General features: G+C 34.5%; 1 protein-coding gene across 2 annotated transcripts in view; it reads right to left on the reverse strand.

The window, feature by feature from the left end:
• LOC111051909 (protein crumbs) overlaps nt 1-16767 on the reverse strand; it is a 145619-nt gene that overhangs the window by 6046 nt on the left and 122806 nt on the right. For both annotated transcript variants that reach the window (XM_039432731.1, XM_039432732.1), the window contains 4 exons: nt 10541-10728; nt 2522-2788; nt 1000-1160; nt 131-235 (listed from right to left, as the gene is read on the reverse strand). In XM_039432731.1, coding sequence (XP_039288665.1) covers nt 131-235; nt 1000-1160; nt 2522-2788; nt 10541-10728 — 721 coding nt within the window. The remainder of the gene's footprint in view (nt 1-130; nt 236-999; nt 1161-2521; nt 2789-10540; nt 10729-16767) is intronic.

A 16767-nucleotide genomic window follows, 5' to 3' on the forward strand; every position in this document is an offset into this window, starting at 1 on the left:
GATGTAATTTATAATAAAATTTCAGTTATGTGTATCAGCCAGTAGATGTTCTATTTTGTCAGAGACAAAATGCAATAATTGCATTGCATTTATAATAGCAATTATTGCTATTCAGACATTGATGACTTACCTCAGAACAGTTTTTGCCGGAGAATCCCAGCGTACAGGAGCATTCAAAGTCAGCAAATGTTACACACATAGGTGAACAACTGCCTCCGTTTTGGCACGGCATTTCCTAAAAAAACAAATACATTTTTTCATATCAATCAATTCAAATCTTCTACCACTGAGGAAGATCATCCATACTGTATCCTTGAATTACGAATGACTGCTGATGACTATGACAGCCTTCTTCAAACATTGCACACACCACTGCGGTTCGCATGACGGCGACGATTCCAACCATTTAAGCACGGCTCCCGCTCCCGTCGTCGTCATGCGAATCACAGTGGTGTGCGAAAGGCTCAACAGTGTCGGTTATTCATTATCATACAATTCGCCAGCTTTCAAGATTAAGGTTGAACTACCAATATCTAAAGTGCGAATTGAATTTGCATTTAATTTAATAGCTGTAACTAGTTCTACATTATCGGGTTACGATTCAACTAGAAAGAGATTCACGCTATAAAGCTAGCACCTGATTAACATTGGTCTGCTATTTTTGTTTGTCATTAGACAGAACAGATAGCTCTATCCTTTTCCAACTCCGTATCGTTGCCAAATCTTTCTAGGCTATGATAGAATACAAAGAAATACCAGAATATTTCATCTCCATTATGACAATTTATTATCAAATCATGAAAAGATATATTTTATAGATTAATAAACTTTATTTCAGATATACATGATCATTATTATCAAGAATAAACAATTCTTATTCACAGGAATAACTTTAATCATAACATCTTCTATAGAAGGCGGTGGAAAGGAAAGGTGGCAACGATGCTGTCCTATCATTTCCACTCTCAATACTCTGAACTCTGCTTCAGCTGAACTCACCAGACATGGATCGGGCAAGTGACAGTGTTGTCCACAGTAGCCCTGAATGCAGTCGCAGCGGAAGCCGCCCTGGGTGTTGACACACTTGCCCCTCCCCTGACACGGGTCTTCCCCTCCCACGCACTCGTCCACGTCGTCCTCGCAGTTCATGCCTTTGTAGCCTGCCAACGCACACACACACACACAAGTCATATTAAAATCAACAAGTCAGCAGCAAGAAAAATAAGAGGAGTAGAAGGATACGGGAAGATTAGAGGAAAAAGGAAACAGGAAGCAGAAGAACACGAAGGAGAGGAGGCGATACATTCAGGACAATGAAGAAGTTTCAATTCAAATGTCTCCTTACCAGTGTTTTGGTAGGCTGGTCCAAAGCCAAAATCTTCAAGGCAATAATTAATTGATAAATTATTAACATATTTATGATTAATTACTTTCTTGCCGTGTAATATACATTCTTTTAGATAAATTCGTCTTTCATGTATGGCCAATCGGAGGTTGCAAAAAATGACCCTCGTAATTTTAATTTCGTTCTACTTATTCAATTATAAAATGTATGAATGACATATTTCTTTTTTTATCAAATATATGATTAGAAAAGGACCAACAGGTCTAGTCGAAAACTGTTCCCTTCCCGAAGTATGTCTGAAACGTAGGTTATGTTATTTCACTTTGAATTTTGCTGCAGATATTGTTAATAAAGACATTCCGTTTTAAATATCCATCGTGAAATACTCCCAAATACTTGAACTCATTGACTCTAGCTAACGCTGGGCAGCCACAGCTAAGAGGAGAACTGCTGTTAACTGTATAATCCTCAGAAACACATTTGGATGAGTGGATATTTATTTTTTCATACAAATTACTAGAAGGCATTGATTTAACCGACGAGGAGAAACCAATGAAAACACTTTCTTTGTTGTTGAGAGTGGGGGTGTGCTGGTCAAACTATGATTTTCGACCACTTTTAGTCCTCACTCAGCCAAAGCCTTCATCTAGGGCCAACCTGTGTCTGTGAAAATCAAGACAGTGTCATCTGCAAACTGTAGGTGCTGAATCACCCCCCCCCCATCATCAATATTCATTTTTACCGACTTATATTCAACTGAGGTACTTGATTTTTGTAAAAATAGAATACAAATATAACAAAAAACGAAGGTTTACATAGGATCTAACATTGAATTCTACGGAAATTATCCCATTGAAAATATAAGTTGAGAACATATTTTCAATTTTTTTCAACAGGCCTACGTTTCATTATATGCATTGGGACTATCTACTGAAAGTTGAACAAAGTTGATTGGTTTACTGTTAATTAGGCTACAATTTTAATGTTGTTATAAAAAAAACAACAATGAGCCGTCTAGAGGAATAATATAGGTGAAAGGACAGTTCCTTGAGGCAAACCGAAATTGGTTGAGAAGGTTGTTAAATTGTTCAAATTCGTTCAAATTGAAACCATTGATTCAGTCTACTTTGTTCAACACTACTCTATTTGTAGATTTACTTGCTTTGCTTAGCGTACCAGTTCCAGTGCAATTGCAGTGAAAGGCTGCGACGCGATCGATGCACTGTGAGTTGTGCAGACATGGCTTGTCGAGACAATCGTCGATGTCGCGTTCGCAGTGCGCACCTTCGAAGCCACGCTCACACTGGCACATGGGTGGCACCCTGTTCACCAGGCACAAGCCTCCGTTCTCGCAGGGTTGCAGCACACAGTAGGCCGTCTCACAGTAGGTGCCCACGAAGCCCTCTGCACAGCTACACGTGAAGTTGTCGTTCGTTTGCGGATCTGGAACAAACATTTTCAATTGAAAATGAAAATGAAAATGAAATTTAATCTCCTTTTTCTTATACAAACAAAAAATTACAATATTTTATCTTAGAATTAAACTGACAGCAATTGTTTATAGGCGCTGCCAGTATCATATATTATAATTACATATTTCGAATATTATATAGTTGCTATTTCAAAAAGTCTAAGCAAAGTATTTTCGGCCATTGCGGTACAAATGTGCATATAATGTGCAAGAACAGCTATAAAAATTTATTTAGAAAAACAAAGCAGAAGCGCAGTGTTGAATTTTGTAATATTAAAACAATACTATAACTTAATAAGAAAAATATGAGCTAAGTGGAAATATAAATCACAAAGTACAAAAAGTTTGGGAATTTATGGAGGATAAATACATGACATTGTATCGGTAGCTGAAACAGTGTATGATTTTCAGGATAGAATTGAAAAAAAGTTTTCTATATCTTGATATTGGAATAGCCAGTCTTTAATTATTGTTGAGAATTCTTTCCAAGTTCTAGTTCTTCTACCAGCATGTGGTATAGCGTTGAAGAGTTTTGGGCCTAGGTATACAAAAGATTTAGAAAAGAAGCTAAAATTTATTCTTGGTAGTCTTGATACCAGGTCAAGTCTTCTTCTTTCAGAAAAGCTGGGCCTGAAAAATCCATCGTTTCCACTTCGCATAAAGAAAATTCTTAAGACTTTGAAAACAAAAAGATGGCGAATTGGGAGAATACGTAATCTCTTGTATAAAGGAAACGAATTCTCTCTTCGATTTTTGAATAGTATTAGTCTGATGAAATGTTTTTGCAATTTGTGTAGTGGACTAAAGTGCACTTTTGCAGCTCCACCCCAACATACAATGCCGTATTCTAATTTCGAATTTATTAAGGCATAATATACTGTGCGTAGTGTGTTTGTATCACACAGCTCTCTCAAGTGATAGAATTTACAAAGATAGGTATTGATACTTTTCTTGAGATTAGATATATGTGTTTTCCAATTTAAGGCTGAATCAATAAAAATACCAAGGTATTTAATCTCTTCGACCTGCTCTATAGGAGGACATTGGCATAATAAGTCATATGTACAGTTATTTAGATGGAAAATAATAGGTTGATTGTGAATTTTTGGTGCGCGCAAAGAGAAATTAATAAATTTGGTTTTTTCGACATTGATTGCTAATCTATTTCTAAGATACCATTGTTGAAGAAATTTACAGTCATGGTTTACTCTATTGTACAGTTCATCCCATGATTTCCCTGAACTAACTAATACCGTGTCATCTGCATAACAAAATATTTTTCCATTTAAATTGGCATCACATAGGTCGTTTACAAAAATTATAAAGAGAATAGAAGAAAGAACTGATCCCTGTGGAAGTCCTGAAGTTACTGTTGAAAAAGAACTACAGGTATTATTAATTTTTGTACATTGAACTCTATCATTTAAAAAAGATTTAAACCATTGTAGGGCCACGCCCCTTACCCCTGTAGATTCTAACTTATTTAATAGAAGACCATGCTCAACCGTATCAAAAGCTTTTTTTACATCTAAAAATAAAGCATTTACATTCAACCCATCGTTTACATTATTATATATAATTCTCATAAAGTCGACTAGTGCACGCTCAGTATCAAAACCTTCACGGAAGCCGTATTGGTTTTTACTAAAAAATTCATATCTATTCAGGAATTTCAATAATCTTGTTTTCATCAGTTTCTCTAATATTTTAGAAAAGATAGAGAGCAGCGCTATGGGTCTATAATTATTCAATAGTAATTTATCTCCACCTTTGAAAACTGGTACCACCACTGCTCTTTTCAAGACTTGTGGGAATACTCCTTGCGACAAACTAGCATTACACAGGTAACATAAAATAGGCAGTATAATAGGAATAATGTGTTTCAAAATATCGCTTGTGAGTGAGTCATATCCTGTCGATCTTTTTGAGGGCATTAATCTAATCAGTTGGAGAATTTCTTCTTCCGTAGCAGGGTGTAAGAAGATAGAATTTTCAGAGATATTGTATTTAAAAACCCTATTGTAATCTTCTGGTGAGAATTGATGATTCGGGTCTATATTCCTAAGTAGGTCATCCCTGACATTATTGGGAAAACTTATAAAATATTCATTAAACTCCTTGGCAATAGTCGGTGAATCAGTAACAACAGTATTGTTATTCATTGTATAGATACTTTCAAAAGTTTTATTCTTTCTTTTTCTACCTGTTATATCATTGATTATTCCCCACTGAGCAGCTTTGTTATTATGATTTTTCTCAAATAATTGACTGTAGTAGTTTATCTTTGTAGTTTTTATGTCGTCAGCTAACTTGAGTTTAAAGGCGTTAAAATAATTTTTTAGTTGCAAATCGAAAGGACGATTTTTAACTTTGTGGTATAGTTTATTTCTTTTTAGCAATCGCCTATGAATATTACTCGTTATCCAAGGACTAATATTTTTTGCTCTAGTTAAAGAATTGACATGCGTAGTGACCACAGAACCACTCCTACATTCCTCTATTATTTTTAAGAATTCATTCCAAGCACTATCAACACTTGGTGCATTGTAAACTATTGACCAGTCACAAAGATTTAATTTATCATTAAATTTCATAAAGCATATTTTTTCATTTACCACTAACTGATCTCCGTTTCTATCTTGCTGAGTACTATCTCTTATCTTTGATTTTTTAAACATGACGCCTAAAGTGCTGTGATCAGTAATGTCGGTTGTGAACAATGCACTTTGATACTCTAAAAGTGGACTGGATCTTACAAAGAGGTGATCAAGGCATGTTAACGATGCAGGTCTAGTTATTTCTCTTATACTACATGTATAACCCAATGAAGCTAGCAGATTCAAGTAATCATTTACATCATCGTTATCAACGAGAGTGTTCAGGTTTATATCTCCACAGAAAACTGAATTAATGCTGGAATTTTGTTCAAGCCAACTCTTGAGTTCATTTATGAATATACTTGGTGTGCTATTATGGTGCCGATAAGCGGCAAGAAGAACTATACAAAAATTTTCAAATTTAAAATTCAAAGAGATACAGTCAGCAGTTGTAAATTCGTTTTTCAGCTCAGTACAAGAGACCTCTTTATTAACATAAACCATTACACCACCTGATCTATTCAAGTAGTTACATTTATAAAAGCATTTATAGTGGTCTATCTTGTAAAGATCAATCTCATTATCTTTAATCCAAACTTCTGTAAGGATAATTATTTTAGGTTTTTCTGCAATATTTAACATAACTAAGAACTGGTCAAAATTCTTCCGTACACTCCTAATATTTTGAACGATAATTCCTAAACTATAGTAATTAGCCTCAGGCAAAAAGAAATCGGGTTGAAAATAATCAAATGTGATGTTAGTATTACCTAGATCTAGATTATCTTCTTCCATTAATCATAGGAGTGTAAAATGCAATTGATTATTATTTTAAATAAGTACACATTATGTGTAATGTAATACGCACGTATATAGTTGAATTCTAATAGAGCAGGCAATAATCTAATAATCTCATTCAACCAGGCATAGGAAAATAAAATTAATAATATCCTAAAAGTAAATAACATGAGAATAAATTTACAGTTCTTCATTAAAACCAAAATAATGCAGTGCAATAACAGTGGATCTCTATGAAAAATACCTGTAATGAGAATTGGGGATTTCTTAAACAAGTTTTTGTAACCCATCATGAGTAAAAATTCTAACTGCTTTGCTGTTGTGCTCCTTCCGAACGTAGATTTTTGCTTGCCGCACCTATACGAACTGGTAGCCTCGCTCCTTGGCCACAGCTTTGGTTGCCGCCAACAAAGTTTTATTTTCCCTCGTCAGATGCTCGTTGATATAGATGTTGGTTTTTGGTTGGAGGACAGGGTTGAGATCCGTAGAAGTAACATCTCGTTTTTTGCGGTATGCTTCCAGCCACTTTCTTCTCTGCATAGGGTTTGAGAACTGCACAATAATTGGTTGACACTTCTTAGCGTTAATTGACGGTACACGGTGCATAGAAAGTACACTTTCAATCGGAGAAGCAACTTCTAAAAGATTTCCCAACTTCTCGACGATATCGTCCACCTTTTCACCCTGTGTAACCGGTATACCATCGATCTGAATGTTCATACGCCTAGAATATTGTTCCATCTCGTTTATTTTTTTTTTCAAGAACTGAAACTCTTGTCTTCAAATTTGCATTATCCGCTTCAATACTAGCAAAGTTTTTAATAAGTTTATTCTGGTTGAAAAATAGTTCATGAAAAAGGCTTATTTAATTTCTAGACTGATTTCCGACTGTTGTGATGCCGCATCTACATGTTGGCCCAATGTCGGCCAGCGCCGGTGCATGAATGGGTGGTTTGCTAACACCAGCTACCGCTGGCCTTCATTTAGCACTAGTCAAATTGCAGGCTAGGCCAGGTCACTTGTCAAGCGATTGGGCCATTGGGAATTGTAGATGTGGCATAACCGCTCAACATTTGAGTTTAGTTGAGTAAAAGCTAAGAAATGAGTTGAGTTGGAGTTTATCTTGTATGAATGGATTGGTTGACTGGTGGAGGGTTTCTGGGAGCACAGCCTTATGGGGAGGAGAGACAACTCTTCTCCATGGTGACTCACCAAGGTGGGAGGATACAGACTATCTGTACTCCAGATGGCGTATACCATGAGTATACTTGAGTATGAATCTCAAGTTAGTATGATGTTCTGTTGAAAAAATTGGAGACTATGGGAGTGTATGGTAAGGAGCAAGGTTGGTTTTCGTCCTACTTGGAAGGCAACAGTTTGTTGAATAATTAGAGTATCAAAGGAGTCAAAAAAACATATTTTTCTACAACTGCGCGTAAAAAAGAATCTACATACTCAATTCTCCTCGTAAAACAGCTTATTTCTGTGGAGAGTCTACTTTTTCGCTCGCTAACCATCTGCGAATGCGCAGTAGATTTTCTTTACGCTCGCTAATCATTCGCGCATGCGCAGAAGAGGTTATTTACGCTCGCTAATCAGCTGATGATAAGCAGCTCGCCAAAAGTAAGTCAAAGGTCAAAATATTTTATTGCAGCAGCTAATTGAGAACATCAATTGCATTACAAATGTCAATGATAGATTGAATAGAAAAATTATCAACTCCGCCAGCTATAAGTGATTTAACAGGTTTGGTCCGTTGTAGAAAAATTGTATGTAATTCGCGCGTAATGCTTCTTTATCGCTCTTGAAAAATTATCACTGTTTTGCGCGAGCGATAAAGTCGCGCATTACGCTCTCAATACATAAATAGCTATTATAGACACCTTTATCGCTCTGAACTGAGATTTTTAAAGTATAGGGTTCCTCAAGGCTCCATATTGGGCTCATTGCTATTCCGTGAACCATTCAGTGTGTCCAAATGTGAAATGGTGAAATTTTAGAAACTAAAAATAGTACGAAATTCTTGGGTCTGTTATTGGATTGCAATCTCTCATGGGATAGTCATGTTTGGCATGTCATGAAAAAGTTATCTCCTGGTCTTTATGCTCTGAGACAAATGTCCAACGTGTGTAGTATCCAAACACTAAAGTCAGTATACTATGTTTTAATACATTCACATTTAGCATAAGGCCTGTGCATATATGACGGTACGAGTAAAAGAAATTTTGATAAAATTCTTAAACAGCAGAAGCGGGCAATTAGAATAATGTTTAACCTCAGAAGAAGCGACTCAGTAAGATCACTGTTCTCTCAACTTGGGATTTTAACAATTTATGGTCAATATGTATTCGATGTGATCATGTTTTTCAGGAAGCAGTCCAATGTATTAGAGTTAAGAAATGTGGCTCACAACTATAATACCCGTTATGGCCTAATTATTGAGAGACATAGATTGGATCTTTTTGAGAAAAAACAATTTTCAAAGGAAGAAAATTTTTTATCAATTTACCACAGTGGTGGCTCCTTTTAAGGTTGCATGGTTGCACAACCCTCAACAAATCAGCCAATTGAAAGAGGCTTTCCTTTTTTTAAACGTCTTAATAACACCTCAATTTGATGGTCATATTATTGAAAATTATCTTCTCAATTCCGACAAAATTCATACAGCAGAAAGCCAGAACAGATAGTCCAACATTTTGAATTTGCACGGTCCGAAGATGGAACGCACATCATTTGTAACCCCCTATTGACGTGTCGCTTATATGGGAGAATAAAATTGGAAGCCTAAAGTGCTGGCAAACCAGTTGGTTGCTATGACAACGGATGGATTTTTTGAGAATTGCATGGTTGCAGTGATTCTACAACCATTCATTGTATAGAAACCAACAATATCGATCTATGAAGACTGTCTTCGTTTTGATAGTCCATAGTATCACACTACAGACGACAGCACACGTTGAAAATTTTTGTTTGTTTTGATTTGACGATTGTAAGTGATGGTGTAGGCTAATAAACGAAATAAAAGTGTGTGTAATAAACGAGGATATGTAAGTGATCGTGTAATAAACGAAAGCTATATTTATTCTATTGAAAATTTATTGGATGATTGGATATTTAGTTAGTAGCAATCGAGAATGAAATTGAACTTGAGAAGTTTGTAAGACCTCCAAATCTTGAGAATTCCACACAAGCCGTAAGGGTCACTTGCGTGAGCGAGTAAGTACGAGCGGCAGTTAAAAAAATAATTATGCTATTGTATTTCCAGGCTAATAATTTCAACACTGATTTTATGTAAAACAGTTTTGGGCTTTCTATTTCTATTGTATTGTTTGAATCTTGTAACGTATTCATTTCACTCATTGTTATCTCTTACAGTGACTTAGACTTTTGTTGGAAAAAATGATATAATTCAAGTTCTATGTAATGACAATTTAATAATCCCTATTTATTGCGTTCTTATTCACTATGAAAGTAAGGATTGGTATCTGCAACCTCCAAACTATATTTACACCAGCCGCCACTGATTTACCAGGCAATTTGAAGTTAATTGAAGAAAGCATCAAAATATTAGTTGAAAATACGAAGGAATATTTGGTGAGCTTATCTCTGTATTCTTTGCAGGAGTTTGACTACAGCGATCGTTGATTTATTTTGAATTTTATTTGTGTACCAACTATAATTAAGACTTATATGTAATTTCAAACTGACGCTAATCATTGTACATGTCTGATGAATAAAGATGTTTCTATTCTATTCTATTGGCAGTTTAGTGGGTATTCATTCATCCAGCGATGAGAGTGGATATGCTGGCGACTCATGAACGCCTCCTATATGGATATCATATCGATACTGGGGACGCACGACAGTGTTGAATGCCTCTTGCATGGTTGGCTCTCGGCTCAGGAATTCAGAGTCCCACATAAGGTGGGCTTAGCTAAGCTCATATCTGTACGTAAATGCATTCTTCCGTTCCAATACAAATGTATGGAAAAATACATATAAGATTGGAAGATGATAGGTAGATTAGATTTGACTTTTATTTGTTGGTAGCATAATTCTAACTCTTGAATTCGAAATATACTTGACCTAAAACTTTATTCTACCATTCTAATGAATTAATTCTACCATTCTTGAGTTTGAAATAAACTTTATCTAAAACTTTCTGTTCACGAGCCTTCACCGATGTTTATACAACATATTCCCAAAGTTTCACCTTGATCGATCAATTAATTATTTAATCCATGAAGAGCTTACAGACATACATTCATAATTATTTATATAATGAATTAAACAGGTATTTTATACATATGTATTTAGTAGGATACTTACTTTTGACATCGGCACAGGCGGCATTGTTGCGACAAGGCTTGTTCTGACAAGTGACTTGCTTCAATTGATCACATCGCTCGCCTACATACTCGTCCAAGCACAAACACTCGAACGCGCCCAGCTTGTCCACGCATGTGCCACTGTTCAGGCAAGGGCTCGAAGCGCACTCGTCAATCTCCTTGTCACAGCTGTCACAACATTTCATTCAAATTTTGACAGCGTTAAAAAGATTTATTAAGATAAAATCTAATTATATAAATCATTCAAGACTAGAACTCTAGACTATATCATTGTATAATGATTTCTGATTGACAATAACAACAATTATAAATTAACATCCACTATAAATTCTAACAATTTATTTTATTTGCAAAACTGTCTAATTATCAGTTAGCAAATCAATCAATCAATCAAATTTCATTTATTCAAGTAGTTGCATATAAAAGACAAGCTTCACAACATTGAATCGTCACAGTCAATAATAAACACAAAAAAATACAATAGTGCAAAGAGGAGACGTCAAAGAAAAACACTGCCTTCAGGAACACCCCCTGGAAGAAATCGATTAATTTCAGTTGATTTAAACGAAATTTTTATTTTGAAATAATTCTATGACATGTAATTTTCTTCCCTCAAGACATCCACACATTCATCCACTGTGTATGGCGCTCTTTTTAAAAGAACCTTCCTTATCCTTCCGGTCATCTTTGAAAAGTTGAAAAAATCTTTAAAATTATGGGGGAGTCTATTTATAATTTTTATTGCGCAATAGTGTGGGCCTTTCTCCAGAAGGGTTAGTCTATGTGCCGGGTAACCGAGGATTGAGCCACCACTCCTCGTATTGTAGGAGTGATCAAGTAAAACGGATGAGAATGCCCTCCAATTTTAAAATGTCAACTGATTGTTCTTCTAATTATATTACATGTTACAAAAAATCCTTTCCAGTTCAAAGTCCCCACAATTATTGTTACCTACTTTTGGTGGGTCTTTGAGTATTACAAATGAAGAAAATACCTTATTCATTCTCATGGTTGAAAAATATTACACATTACTCACTATACACTCCATTATTAAAACACAATCATCACAGTTATTCACTCTCCACACTCCATTCTTACCGAAAAACCGAATCAAAACCGAAAAGACTTGATAGCTCGAATAACAATCTTGAATAATCCTATACTATTAAACGAGCAACTTCTGTTTATATGTTTAGATGTTTGTATTCACCGGATCTCGAAAACGGCTCTAACGATTCTCACGAAATTCAGAACAAAGTAGGTTTATAATATAAAGATTCGATTGCACTAGGTCTCATCCCTGGGAAAACTCGCTGAAGGACATTAAAAGGATAATTATTATCCATCCTTGGAAAAACAGCTGATAATAATTATTTCGTCGTCTGTTGGTTATGGAAGTGAGTGAGCGAGTTCATGTGTGGTGGACTGTGTCAAAATTATGACTCAGCTGTTGAACATTTGTAATCATTCAATCAGGTACTTAGTGCCGGTTGCAAAAAATCCGGGTTATTTTCAATCCTGATTTATTCCAGTAGATCCATCTTTTTGAAATGGTCTTCTCTGATTTGGTTCACGTGAAATTAATCAGGATTAAAATTCAACTGGCTTTTGTGCAACCGGGCCTTTGAGATGGAAATTTTTGCATTCCTCTGGGAATTAATCTCAATTTACTTGTGATTAGAACATTTCTGTATGAACTATGAATGTTATTATAATTCCTTCTTTCGTAATAATTTTTTTATGCTTTTGTACTCCAGAGCGAAGCTCGGTTCCCGATATTATGAGCTGATCATCATCGTCTTCTTTTTCCGAGCTGCGGTCTCGAATTGTTTATATTAACTTTAGGCAGTCACAGAGTAAATCTGCGTTGACACCAATAGATTCTATAGATTCTATTAGATTGAACATAACTTATCATACACTTGATGAACTTATGTGCTTTTCAAGTGCCGTTCAATCCATCAGAATCTGTAAGGATTAAGTTATTAACATTTTGTTAATAACTTTGGTGTAAACGCAGCTTTGGATGCCAAGATTTATCATGGCGTTCCGAGTAACAAATAATAATGACAATGAAAAACTTCATTTTCCTCGTGAAATCTTTCCCATAAAAATTTTAACATTGTTGTTCTACTAGCGTTTCTACATGTTACAAAATGAAAATCCCAGTGAAAAACAAAAAGTGCCACTTGATAATTCCCAAATCATCTTTTTAATCGTAGCTCTGATTCAACTGAGCAATAACATTCTGAACTTACTGAGTTAATAAAGTAACATTTAAAATTATCATAAGCGCAATTGGACTAGGGATTCCATCAATTCAGAATAAGTATTATACCGGTATTCATTTTTAAAAGATTGAAGTAGTACAACATTTAGATTAGCACACCAATAGATTTTATTTGTAACGAAGTAAGTTCATTACTTTCATATCAAAGTTCTACTTTTCCATTATAATATAGTATATTGACGACTACTGCAAAATGATGTCTGGTAGCCCTAGTAATGTAATGTAATGTAATGTAATGAAATGTGATCGTATGGTTGATTGGAAGTCTCCAACCAGCCTGATCAGATTTCTTAGTGGGGCCATTGGCAAACATTAAAAAAAACCCTGATATTATAAGAATGACTTTATTTCTAGTAGATGGCTGAATATTCTCGTTACCAAATTGCAAAGGATGTTCAGTGAGGTCTACTGTTATCTGGACTACTGTATTGTAACTGCTAATGTCAGATTGAGTAAGAGCTTAAAATTTATTCCTATTTAGTGTACTCCGTGTTCAATAATCTGCCACTATCTTATATTAGAAGAAACTTGTTTCTAAATAAATTAAAAAACGCAGTAAATCTAATTCTGAATGAAAATGCTTATTATTCCGTAAATTCATTTTCAAATTGTTGAAAATGTGATACTCAGTGCTGTAAGTTTATAAATAATTTATGTTTTTTTTCAATATATGACTTAATTTATTCAATTGTAATGGGTGATGATAATTATGACTTGATAAGACTGATTTGATGAATGATTACACAATTCATAAGATGACTACTAAGATGTTATGAATTGAATTGCTCATTTATTGTATAACAGACTATAAGTTGAATTCTTTACACAAGGCCTAATCGCCTAATCTACATCCAAATTGTTTGTATTTATCGGTCAATATATTTCTTATTTCTAGACGCCAGCTAAGAAAGGGGTTTCAATTTTCGTAGAATACGCACGTAATTGAAAATGTACGTTTTTCAAAAAATGTGATTCCAAATTCAAATTTCGTTTATCACACACACATATACGAGAATTTAGAATTAATGAGAAAGTGGCCTGGAACAAGGTTTATAATTTTGGTTTTCTGTATTTATACTAAGTGACGTATATATTAGTGATGGCTCTTAAACGGTAGGCTTATTATCAAATAACGAGTTTAGACCACCGGGAAAATGGGATTTATATTTCATTATAATAAATATTCAATTACGTTTCCAACCTACAATTATTGTACAGATGGCAATTATTGAAATGTTGCAATTATTGACCGAGCGAAGTGAGGTCTAAGATTCAAGTCGACGGTTTGGCATTTCTCTTTATGATTAAATGTTTATATGTTGAAAAGACTTGATAGCTCGAATAACAATCTTGAATAATCCTATACTATTAAACGAGCAACTTCTGTTTATATGTTTAGATGTTTGTATTCACCGGATCTCGAAAACGGCTCTAACGATTCTCACGAAATTCAGAACAAAGTAGGTTTATAATATAAAGATTCGATTGCACTAGGTCTCATCCCTGGGAAAACTCGCTGAAGGACATTAAAAGGATAATTATTATCCATCCTTGGAAAAACAGCTGATAATAATTATTTCGTCGTCTGTTGGTTATGGAAGTGAGTGAGCGAGTTCATGTGTGGTGGACTGTGTCAAAATTATGACTCAGCTGTTGAACATTTGTAATCATTCAATCAGGTACTTAGTGCCGGTTGCAAAAAATCCGGGTTATTTTCAATCCTGATTTATTCCAGTAGATCCATCTTTTTGAAATGGTCTTCTCTGATTTGGTTCACGTGAAATTAATCAGGATTAAAATTCAACTGGCTTTTGTGCAACCGGGCCTTTGAGATGGAAATTTTTGCATTCCTCTGGGAATTAATCTCAATTTACTTGTGATTAGATAGAACATTTCTGTATGAACTATGAATGTTATTATAATTCCTTCTTTCGTAATAATTTTTTTATGCTTTTGTACTCCAGAGCGAAGCTCGGTTCCCGATATTATGAGCTGATCATCATCGTCTTCTTTTTCCGAGCTGCGGTCTCGAATTGTTTATATTAACTTTAGGCAGTCACAGAGTAAATCTGCGTTGACACCAATAGATTCTATAGATTCTATTAGATTGAACATAACTTATCATACACATGATGAACTTATGTGCTTTTCAAGTGCCGTTCAATCCATCAGAATCTGTAAGGATTAAGTTATTAAGTTATTAACATTTTGTTAATAACTTTGGTGTAAACGCAGCTTTGGATGCCAAGATTTATCATGGCGTTCCGAGTAACAAATAATAATGACAATGAAAAACTTCATTTTCCTCGTGGAATCTTTCCCATAAAAATTTTAACATTGTTGTTCTACTAGCGTTTCTACATGTTACAAAATGAAAATCCCAGTGAAAAACAAAAAGTGCCACTTGATAATTCCCAAATCATCTTTTTAATCGTAGCTCTGATTCAACTGAGCAATAACATTCTGAACTTACTGAGTTACTAAAGTAACATTTAAAATTATCATAAGCGCAATTGGACTAGGGATTCCATCAATTCAGAATAAGTATTATACCGGTATTCATTTTTACAAGATTGAAGTAGTACAACATTTAGATTAGCACACCAATAGATTTTATTTGTAACGAAGTAAGTTCATTACTTTCATATCAAAGTTCTACTTTTCCATTATAATATAGTATATTGACGACTACTGCAAAATGATGTCTGGTAGCCCTGGTAATGTAATGTAATGAAATGTGATCGTATGGTTGATTGGAAGTCTCCAACCAGCCTGATCAGATTTCTTAGTGGGGCCATTGGCAAACATTAAAAAAAACCCTGATATTATAAGAATGACTTTATTTCTAGTAGATGGCTGAATATTCTCGTTACCAAATTGCAAAGGATGTTCAGTGAGGTCTACTGTTATCTGGACTACTGTATTGTAACTCCTAATGTCAGATTGAGTAAGAGCTTAAAATTTATTCCTATTTAGTGTACTCCGTGTTCAATAATCTGCCACTATCTTATATTAGAAGAAACTTGTTTCTAAATAAATTAAAAAACGCAGTAAATCTAATTCTGAATGAAAATGCTTATTATTCCGTAAATTCATTTTCAAATTGTTGAAAATGTGATACTCAGTGCTGTAAGTTTATAAATAATTTATGTTTTTTTTTCAATATATGACTTAATTTATTCAATTGTAATGGGTGATGATAATTATGACTTGATAAGACTGATTTGATGAATGATTACACAATTCATAAGATGACTACTAAGATGTTATGAATTGAATTGCTCATTTATTGTATAACAGACTATAAGTTGAATTCTTTACACAAGGCCTAATCGCCTAATCTACATCCAAATTGTTTGTATTTATCGGTCAATATATTTCTTATTTCTAGACGCCAGCTAAGAAAGGGGTTTCAATTTTCGTAGAATACGCACGTAATTGAAAATGTACGTTTTTCAAAAAATGTGATTCCAAATTCAAATTTCGTTTATCACACACACATATACGAGAATTTAGAATTAATGAGAAAGTGGCCTGGAACAAGGTTTATAATTTTGGTTTTCTGTATTTATACTAAGTGACGTATATATTAGTGATGGCTCTTAAACGGTAGGCTTATTATCAAATAACGAGTTTAGACCACCGGGAAAATGGGATTTATATTTCATTATAATAAATATTCAATTACGTTTCCAACCTACAATTATTGTACAGATGGCAATTATTGAAATGTTGCAATTATTGACCGAGCGAAGTGAGGTCTAAGATTCAAGTCGACGGTTTGGCATTTCTCTTTATGATTAAATGTTTATATGTTGCGCATTTACGGCGAAACGCGGTAATAAATTTTCATGAAATTTGACAGGTATGAAATAACTCAAATTCGATTAGCTTAGCCGAATCCGTCAGCCAGAGTT

The sequence above is a fragment of the Nilaparvata lugens genome, chromosome 7 (assembly GCF_014356525.2).
Source record: "Nilaparvata lugens isolate BPH chromosome 7, ASM1435652v1, whole genome shotgun sequence".
In the NCBI taxonomy this organism is placed as follows: Eukaryota; Metazoa; Arthropoda; class Insecta; order Hemiptera; family Delphacidae; genus Nilaparvata; species Nilaparvata lugens.